We start from the raw sequence: 10,515 nt of genomic DNA on the forward strand, positions 1-10,515 counted from the left end.
ACGCCACCGATGCTCTGATTTACTGCTTTAGCACGCCCCTGAATGCATCTTAAGAAGATATTACGTGACATGTAATTGCATGCGAAGGTTTTTCTTTTATTTGAAGTTATATATATGCAGTACTATTTGTACTACAATTTTAAATGTAATGATCACTCTATATTTTCAATGATTTTAAATATTTTAAAAATATAATTAAGAGGTTTCAGTATTTTTTTGTGGAACCCCTGCAGCATTTTAATGTAAAAGTACGTATTTATCAGGTAGCCGTTGATATCTAAAACTGCTTCGTGTTTCTATATTCTTTTATGTTATTATTAGAATTTATTGCGCAGATAAAATAAGTAATGTATTTAAAACATGCATATATATCATAACATGTGTTTAATATGTTTTTTTTTTACAAAACCACTGCAGCATTTATTTTCTACTTTTTAAAATAAAATAGAAAAACATGCAAGAATATTCATCGCATTCATCCATTCATATGTTTCATGTTTGAAAAAGAATGACGTTTTGTCATAGTCAAATATTTATGTGCCTCTTAATGTAGAATAGAAAATAATTTGAAAGAAATATACTGTTATATGAAGCTGCTTCCTGTTTAAAAAATACTTTTAATATATTTTATTTCAATTATATATATTAAAATATTTAATATATTTACAGGTAATTTTTTTACTATTTTACTATTGCAGTATTTTTATCTTCTACCCCTTAAAATAGAATAGATAACTATTCACGTGTAGTCTACCTTTTAAAATAAATATAACAATGTGTATTTTTAATATCATATTTTACCATCTTAACTCTATATATTCTTTAAAAAAAGTAGTTGCGTTTTTTAAATATGAAATTTAATAAGCTATTTGGCAGAGATATTTTGTTCATCTCCCTTTTAAATGAAAATATTACTGATGTGTAAAACTGTTTACTGATCATTTGCACTCAAATCATTTCAAATAAACCAAACGTATAAGCTACAGGGTGTCACCTTTAATTGGAATTATTATAGTGCACTTCTTGGGGAGGTGGGGGGGCTTCAGTTACCTGCTTATGTTTCCACCTTTTAGCTAGAAGAAGGGGAAAAATCAAATGAGTGTTTCCCTCCTGAATAAACCCAAACTCCATCCGTAACAGCCAAACAATTTAATCCATAAGATACATTCAGTTTCATTGTGCAACATTTGTCAACCGTCCAGCTTGAGCCAATTAAGTCTTTTTGAGGCTAATTGCACTTCATTCAACGTACCTTTGAAACTAATAAATAAGAATATTAAACACCAAAGTGGGAGGGTTGGCTACGTTATGTTTCTTTAAAAAATGCACCATAATAGAAAAAACTGAGATGGAAAATAATTCAGAAGCACAGTTTCTTTCCCCCCCCCCACTCTTCTGCGGCTATGCGTGGAGTTCTGCGCATGCGCAAGGAATGATGACTTCTGGGTCCACCTGTGTCCAAGCTGGGCTGTTATTCCGTGGTGCGTTCAAGGACAGCGAGTTGCAAATAGGTGGTCAAAACGCACAAAACAATCAAAATCCTGCAGTCCTTCATCAAAATAAAAACAATACACCCCAGGTTGCCGTCCCACGCCCGCCGTCCCCCACCATCCTCCTCACAGCGCCGAGGCGATGACGGGGTGTGGATGACGTCACGGCCGGCCGCCATGCTCTGGAAGGCCAGCGGGCCGTCACAGCTGCCACTGCCCGGCGGCCATGTGGCTCCGGTCACACAGGCCGACGTGGTGGCGCTGTACCCCGTGTAGGCTGGCGCTGGGGTGGGCGGCCGGTAGACCGGGATGCTGGGCGCCGTGACATAGCTGCTCGCTGTGGGCAAGCCACTCGGCGTCTGCAGGGTGGGAAAGCAGAACGGAAAAAAAAACAAAAATCTATTGAAATTCAAATACAGCCAACACAAAAACTAAAACAAAAATCACTTGGCGCAGATATATGAATGCATTTTTTAAATTACAATCTTTCTTGAATAATGTTATTGACATTTCGGTGACAATTACAACAGTTTCCCCATTTCAGCTGCACGTGTGTGCACCCTTTTTGAATATACTCTACTCACAATATTACTATGAATTATATCATAATATTACAACATACTGACCCGCACGATGCAAAGCGACAGCATGCGGAAGACATTTAAGACATTTACACAATAATGCTCGCTTTTACTTCACTGTCGTTCGCAGCTGCCCTGCAAAGCTGTTCCTAAGATTCGGGGTTGCCCTATTTGGCTCCACAAGCGGGCCGAAATATGAGAAACGGCTCTCGTTATGAGTGCTGTGCGTTTCTGCGCCGCTGCAGACGACAAGCGCACAATAATTGTGCTGTTGAAGTCATAAAGGCGAGGTTTTTCATCCCGATCTTGCGCTAGATTGCGCAAGTGTGTTTTAATATAGCGGGCAAACGCCCCCGCACGTCCACACGCATGCAGATGCGATGGAAATGGGACAGCCACCACATAAAAGCAGCATAAAAAATCACCAATTTTAATATATGAACTCCCGGAAGGCATGAAATGAAGCACACGTGCATGTCTCTGTATATCCACTTTGCGAGCTTAAGTGCACTTTTGTTTTTAGGCGTGCAGGGAAATATGACGAAGAAGAATGAGTGCAGCTTTTAAATGTCCTCAGTGGCACCGAGACACGACCAGACTTGTTGAGTTGGCCCGCAGAATCTGGAGCATGGGGGCCCAGCGTGTGCTGCTGGGTGGTCCTTGCTGAGTGCACGAGCATCATTTCAGCCTCCCTTATTTATTTTTGATTCCGGCTTCACTGACGGTGGAGACACCATTTCAGTCAAAAATAGCTACAAGTCATGTTTTATATAAACACGTACTACTATGTTTGTGTGCAGGCGCCTTTGCAGGGTCCATGTCTGCACTCATTCCCCCCACCGTTTAAATAAAGTCGGTGTGACACCACATTGCAAAGCAAAAAGCCCCCATTTTTCCAGGACAAGCACAAGCATCTTCCACCTCACTCGAGATCTTCATTCAAAAGAGAGAAATGATTCAACAGCAAAGCAAGGCCGTCAAACATTGATTTCATTCAGGGGGGTTCAAAGTGCGGCCCCTGGGGGCCAATTGCGGACCCCAGCTGTTTTTTGTTGGCCCGTGGCACATTCTCAAAATAAAATGTAACATGAAAACTTAAAAAAAGGAAAAATAAGCAGTAAGTTTACGAGAATGACACCAAATTATCGATATAAAAAATATATATTCTGACTAGAAAGTCATTTTCGAAGAATAACGTAATATGAGGAAAATGTTCATAGCATCAAGTTGAAACTTCAAACAAAAAAGTTCTTTTTTAAAAAAGTCATATGAGAAACAAACCAAACGATGAATAGTTGTACATTTTGGAAAATGAGGTCGGGGACACAATTAGAATATTATGAGAATAAAGTCAGAATATGATAGGAAATAAGCTCATCGTTGCCAGCAGGAAATGTACAAGCAGGAGGCTGAAATAGTTGGAACATGAAAAAGAAAAAAGGACAGCAGAAATGGGGGGGGGACAGCTGTAATTTGACCAAAATAAAGTCAAAGTTTTAAGAGGAAAAAAAGTCATTTTAGTAACAGAGTTGAAATATTAAAGAAAAAAGTATGTTCTGTTTTAAAAGTCGTACCAAACAAACAAAATGAAGTTGTGTTTTTTGGGGGGGATTGCGTTGGGGGCCACAGTTGTAATGTTACGGGAATAAAGTCAAAATATTACAGCAAGGAACTGTACGAAAGATTATTTAAGATGAAAGCTGAAATATTGAGAGCATTTTTTAAAATGGAGGAAACAAAGCAGAGAGTGAAGTTGATATGAATAATGTGCTTTTCCTCCTAAGTGACAAAGCCCACGTGAAACCTACAACTTGTTAGCATGTCTGCACGTGCTGCTTTACTAAATAGCAAAGTGGCAAAGTTGCATCCTTTCATTTTTCACTATGTGGCCCTCGCTGGAAAACAGAACCCTTAGGACGGCCCTGAATGTTGATATCAAATTACAATCCCAACAATGATTTACATTTCTTTGATTTAGACCTTCCAAATCTTCTATCATTTTGACTTGTTTTAATAGCATCGTGGCCCATTTCATTGCTCATCTTCTTCCCTGAGCAACATTTATTCTTAGTGTTTTCTTTAAGCGCTGCAAAATGAAATACTCATCTTAAAATAAAATAAAATAAAACACACCATCAAAAAGAAGCAAGCAAATAAAATCTGCCATCAAATATTCACTTTGTACATGTAGCCTGCATAAGTTATTGTGGTGTACATCAACTAGGATATGAATAGATGAAATGTATTTCATCTATTCATCTATTTCATCTAATAGATGTTCATCTGAGTATTATGGGATGTTTTGCGCACTTTGTCCTTCATTTTTAAAAAATCGTTTCATAATCGATGCAAGTTTGCTTGGTGACGGACGCAAATAAAACATGATTTACTTTGACTGTTGTGCTAAATAAATAATACACACACGCGCGCACACACACACACACACACACACAGACAGTCAATCAAAGCTGCGTTTTAAATTAGGGACCGTCTTCAAATGAGCGTCCTCTGTTGACGCTGCCATTAATTACTGAATGTGTAAATAAATCACACGTGCGTTTTTAATTAAAAAGAGTAAATGTTTGCTCTTTGTCAGGCCTGGGGGAGCTTTGTTTACAAGAAAGGTATGGATTTTGCGCTTGCTCACAATAAACATGAACTGTAATATATTAAGAATAATTCTATATGATATGAAGTGAAATGTTATCGGTATCTGCTCACAGCCAAGCGTGTGTTCGTGTTGAAATGTAAACAAACATTAATAATACATTAGCTTTAAGGCGCCAACATGCTTCTGGATGTGTGCGCATTTTTTTTAAAGTCCATTCATGGCTGCTTAATGTAAATCCTGCAGAATTGACTCTGCACTTCTCTCGTTTTTACGTTAATATGCCTTGGAAAATATAAAGGCAGGCAAAATGAAGAAATGACTTTGGGAGGCTGAAATAAATACATGTACAGTAACGCCATTAGAAGTAACGACATGCTTTTTATTGATCGTGTACCTTTTCTGTCATGTATTGAGGTGCGGTTGGGGGGGTGTGATTTCAAACCGGTAGAATAATGGAACTAAAATAATATGTTAGCACTCCAATATGACCCTGACGGTGACTTAAGTATGATAATAATAATTTTGTTACAAATGTGCGTAAATACGGGATTTGTTTGCTCTTTGGTCTTATTAGCCGTGCGTATTTAGCGTCAGGTCTTAAGTGTAGTTTCTCCACTAGCTGGGGGCCATAGAAGTCTCGAGCGCTCCATTCTTCCAGTTTGGGTGAGGGAAAGCATGATGGGGTCTCACTCGCTCGGGGGGTGAATGGGGAGGGGGGGCGGCACAGGCGAGAAAAAGGAGACAACTGACGTCAGAGCAGGACTCTTGTTCTGGTATAATAATAATAATAATAATAATAATAATAATAATAATAATAATAATAGTAGCATTCATTTGTGACAATCAGTTGTGAGTTCCTGAGCACGAGCTGAGCTCATGCCTTGTTCTCTGCGGAATGAAACTTTATTTCAAGTGTTTGATTCTCTACTTCGCTCCACCAAAGTCAGGCCTCATAGTTTGAATGCAAACTTGAAAAATGTTCAAATCTAATGTCAACTGCTGGCATCTGCTCATAGTTTCATCATCGTCCTGCCACAAATTTCTCCCTTGTGATTTTCTGCTCACTAGTTCCTCCGCAGCCGCCGCCTCCTCCTTCCCCGGGGTGCAGCTCGCTAGAAGCCCGGCAGAAGGAGCCTGCACTGCGGCCTGACAACACTCCCCTCTCCCGCCTACTGGACTGGAGAACAACCGCCCCTCCCCAGCAAGCAAAGAGCAAACTGAATGCAGGCGTGAGGATGGACTCTGATTTATGCTGGCTTTCCAGAACAGTGGCGCTTTTGGTGACTTATGTGTTGGACTTGTGCGCAATTACGCACGCAGCGCCTAAAATCATGATGGCCATTATTCATCCCACTGCCCCCCCCCCCCCAACATGTGCATCATCACAATAGTAGCCCCCCCCCCCCCCCCCCCCCCCAACACACACACACACACACCTCATTTTGAGGCTTTTGCAGACAACACACGCTTACGCAGCATCTTTATGCGCACGAACTAAAGAAAAAAAGTAGCACCCACTCTTACTTTGTTGCTCTGTGATGGAGCGGATCCCCAGAATATCTGTGACCGAGTGCGACGAAGGCCATATCCGGTGCATGGCCATGTGTCCGGGAAGCGTGGGCATGCCAGGGGGAGTGGGCACTTTGGTGCTCGGGTACGAGTACAAGTGGTTGTAAGGCAGCGTGGGCTGCGGCGCCGGGTGCGGAGGCTGCTTCCCGGCCTCGTACTGACTCTGCTGGGCCAGGTTGCCGATCTTGTTCCGCAGGATCCTGCTGATGGAGCTGACGGAGGGCAGGTTGAACTTGTCGCAGACGCCGTCGGCGAGCAGCCTGTCCCGGATCTCCCAGGCAAAAATCCCGGGGTCGCGCTGCTTGTACGTCCGTATGTGCTTGACCACGGTGGGCGTCGTCACCCGCGGCTTGCTCCCTCCGATGGCCCCCGGCAGGATGGAGCCGGTTTCGTTGTAGCGCGCCAGGATCTTGCTGACGCAGCCGTGCGAGACGCGCAGCTGACGGCTGATGTCGCACGGCCGGATGCCCAGCTGGGCCAGCTCCACGATGCGCAGCCGGATGGCGTTGGGCAGCGGACGGCCGTTGACGAACACGCCGCCCAGCTGGTTCACCTCGCCGAAGGCTGGTTCTGGAAGCAAAGCGGGGAACTTGTTGGACGCGGGACCGAACAGAACCGGCACAGACACTCTAGATGTAAGTCAACACAATTGTGGAGCACCTTCAGTGTATTAAGTGTATTAAAATGAAGTCATATTGTGTTGTTCTCCTACAGATGGACATGCACGCTTTTTAAGGGGAACGACGGTAAGGCCATTAATTCTATTTGTCATTGTCATAAACATAGATGCACAGTAACATAGATGTACAGAATGTGCATCCTTACGCATCATGCTGAGACGCCATGCATATCACAGGCAAGGCCAGGCTATTTTTGATTATTTGCATTATTATTATTATAGACAGACAATGTATGCAAGTCAATCAAACTGTCTTTATGTCACAAAGCTCACTCCACAGTTGAATATGTACTGTTCTTGCTGTGTAGGCTCCATATGCATGACTGCTGCTATTACAGCAATATTATTCATCCGTCATTGTGCCCTCTGCTTAACATACGTTATGTGCATCATAAATATATTTGCAGTGTCCAACCAAACCCTCAAGCATTCGCAGTCATGTTGAAATGCGTCTCCGTGCGTAATGCTGAGACTCGAGCGCAGCAAACTTTACTCTCGCGTGAATACGTGTACAGCATGTTATCGTGTACAGTGTGCGCGGCGCTCACCCTCAAGACAAATTTGAGTTATGTGTAGTTTTTGGGTGACGCGTGCATTTTCACGCGTGTCATGCTGAAACCCGAGCGTGGCGTACTTCACTCTTGATTTATTTGCTAAACGTTTGCGACACACGTTTACATGCACAGCAACTCCAGTTCAAGAAAGTGCTACTAAATTAACCTTTTTAAATGCGTTTATACGGTGACTCGCTTTAAAAACACAACACACGTGCAGGCGGAAACGGGTCATGCGTGCATGCATGTTAACCAAAATCCACGTGCATCAGAGGTGCATGTGCATTTACAGGTGGTGCATGTACGTGGATACATATGAGTTTTGTGCAGGTGTAAATACGCGAGGCGTGTAGGCTAATGCTGAAACCCAACGGAACGGAACTCCTAAGAGAAACAACAACGTAACAGCAGAGCGTCAACAAATCCGAGGTGTGTTCACGGACAGACGGTGCGTCTCATTTAAACGTAAATATGAATTTTTGTGTCCATTTGAATACATAAAGCATTAATCCACGCGTATACTGTAGGCTAATACTGAAAGCCGGTTGTATAGAGCTATCATAACATAGATCTACCGTGCATTGTGTGCATCAAAGCTATAGCAAGTATCAAACTTAGCCTCGTGTGACTCATGTACGATGTTTAAATAGATGAGGCGTGTATCTTCAGGCTGAGACTCAACTTAGCTCCTAGCATAAACGTGCATGTGGTCAAAGGTATACAGCACGCACACGTGCGGAGAGTCTATCAAACTTGAACGTAAAGATGACTTCAGTGTGCACGTAACTGGATCATACTGCGTCCTGACGCATAGTTAGCAATTTCCACAAATAGAAATACGGCAAATAAATCCAACCATCATCGTCCTGACCCCGGAGCAAATCCGGTTTATCGTGGCACGTCAAAACACCGCCAACTTATCTCAACACGGAGCGGGGGAAACGCGCGCAAGTCCCAATGGTTCCTCACCCATCGCGTTGAAGCCGCAGACCAAGAACACGGCGTCGGCTTGGTGGTGGGCCCTGCTGCGTGGGCCCTGCTCCGCGTCCAGCGTGTCCGACCAGCGAATCCACCCCCCCGCCACCACCACCACCACCACCACCGCCGCCGCCACCACCTCCTCTTCGAAGCCGACCTCCTGGAGAGCTCAGAGTGAAGAAGACGCCGACGAGGACACCAAGCTTGTGGATGTTTGCAGAAGACAAGCTTTTACATTTACGTCTGCTCCGCTGCGCAGCCGGGCGGGGCTAGGGTGGGAGGGGCGGGGGCATCTCGTCCCTCGTCCTCTGATTGGCTGGCAGCTCTGGCTGAGACCCTGCCTGCATGCTTGTTGCTGTTGGTGACCAGGTTTGACGTGACACCTGACCCCCTCTCCCCCCAACGGTCCTTGTTATTGACACGGATAGTGGACCCATGCACGTGCGTAAAGCCCCTGGTGGGTGACCGTGGCGTGAAAAACAAAAAAAATAAAATAATAATTTCACCTAGTTTTTTGTAATTGTAAAATAATTAACCGAATAATAATTGGTGGTGGGGGGGGGGGGGTATTTTTTGTGCTTTTACTTACGTTTTTGCACCGCATGCATTATTATAGTCCTAATAAAATAATGATGTTTTTATGTTAGGAAAATTCATTTTTTTGGTCTAAAATGAGAGACACGTGCTACAATAATGATGTTATTGTTATTATTATACTAATTAAAATATTTGTACATATAAAGTCTGATTTGACCCACCCGCCTCGTGTACAAAATAAACACACACAAAAATCCTCGTTTTCAGTCTCTCGCGCACGCAGACCAAGTCCGCGCTGTCGTGTTTGTGTCTGTACCCCCCCCCCCCCCCCCCCCCCCACAACACACACACATACACGTACACACGCCTGTGTGGATTTTTTTTCTCGTGTCATATTTTGGAGGATCCGTGCATGCAAACAGTGAAAGGTTTATGGCGTGCACGTGCATTCATACTTTTTGTTTCGTGTGCGGTTTAACTTTTCGTTTTTGCTTTCCTGAAATACTTCAAACGTTATCAGCAATTAATGCGTTTAACAATGACTATTATCCTCATTTTCTCCTTTTTTAACTTTGTGTAAGCTGCACGTGTATTACATACACTTTACTGTACTTTAGTTTTTATTTTTATTCTTTAAATCTTCACGTGCACTATGAACCCCTGTGGCCTTTTACACTGCTTTGCAAAGAAAGTTGGATAGATTTTCTTGCCGTTTTTCTGCAGGTACGTTGGAATTGTTGCGCGCACATGCAATCTTTCACGTGAGAAAAAAAGCTTACAGTATTTCTTTTAAAAATTGTAATGTTTAACATTTTATTGTTGTTGTATCTAAAATTAAATGGTAAATACATTTTAATATTTAATGTTCATACATTTTAGGTTTATCATTTATTTGTTTCTTTCTAATGTAAAAATGTGCTAGCAATACTAAACAGTGTCATAAAACACTTCAAAGGAAGCGTTAGGTGTGTATTTCTATAAACGAGAGTGTGCAAAAGTGTCTGACTTTTGTATTAAAACCGATTCTTGGCCCAAATGCGAACCCAATGCCACATTTTGCATGTACCGTTGAACACACACCTGCAAAAAATATTCCCATCCTGCCTCTTTATGCCACGAAAACGCCTGCAGTGTCCTTTTCCAACCGTCAAAAATGAAGCATCAGGTGTGCTTGAGAGTACATTTTCCAACAAGTACTGCAGTTTTGGGGGGTGCACGTGCAAACACAAGCGCCGATGGAAGTGAAAGTGCTGAACAGCTCGGATTTTTTTGTATTCGGACGCCATTTTTGGCCTTTATTTAGAATGCACGTGCACAGCGTACGTGCCATATACCATATCTTCATTCACACTGTTGATGTGTGTGCGCGCGCGCGTGTCTGTGTGTGTGTGTACAATGTCAATAAATCCAAACACAGACTTTGCTTCCAAGGCTTCCTTCCACGCGTGATTTGCAGCTTCTTGCACGGCTGCCACGCGCTTTTATCCATGCAGGCTGCATCCAATCCCATCCAAAA

General features: G+C 42.9%; 1 protein-coding gene across 2 annotated transcripts; it reads right to left on the reverse strand.

Moving 5' to 3' along the window:
• Positions 1 to 1,550: 1,550 nt before the first annotated feature.
• Positions 1,551 to 8,647, reverse strand: pax9 (paired box 9). 2 transcript variants are annotated; one of them, XM_054796720.1, is made up of 3 exons: positions 8,454 to 8,647; positions 6,201 to 6,821; positions 1,551 to 1,849 (listed from the first exon to the last, which is right to left on the reverse strand). In XM_054796720.1, exons 1-3 carry the CDS (start codon positions 8,455 to 8,457, stop codon positions 1,692 to 1,694), a joined length of 783 nt encoding a protein of 260 aa, XP_054652695.1. In that variant the 5' UTR covers positions 8,458 to 8,647; the 3' UTR covers positions 1,551 to 1,691. The 2 variants fall into 2 exon arrangements, with proteins under 2 accessions (XP_054652695.1, XP_054652696.1); XM_054796721.1 differs by having other exon boundaries at positions 6,207 to 6,821; positions 8,454 to 8,636.
• Between the last annotated feature and the right edge of the window lie 1,868 nt (positions 8,648 to 10,515).

This window comes from Dunckerocampus dactyliophorus, chromosome 13, assembly GCF_027744805.1.
Source record: "Dunckerocampus dactyliophorus isolate RoL2022-P2 chromosome 13, RoL_Ddac_1.1, whole genome shotgun sequence".
Taxonomy (NCBI): Eukaryota; Metazoa; Chordata; class Actinopteri; order Syngnathiformes; family Syngnathidae; genus Dunckerocampus; species Dunckerocampus dactyliophorus.

Bases quoted from the DNA above. Each gene is read 5' to 3' on its own strand.
- pax9 (XM_054796720.1), bottom strand. The intron at 1,850-6,200 runs GTGGGTGCTACT...CCCACCCTGCAG, and splicing joins CACAGAGCAACAAAGTAAGA to ACGCCGAGTGGCTTGCCCAC.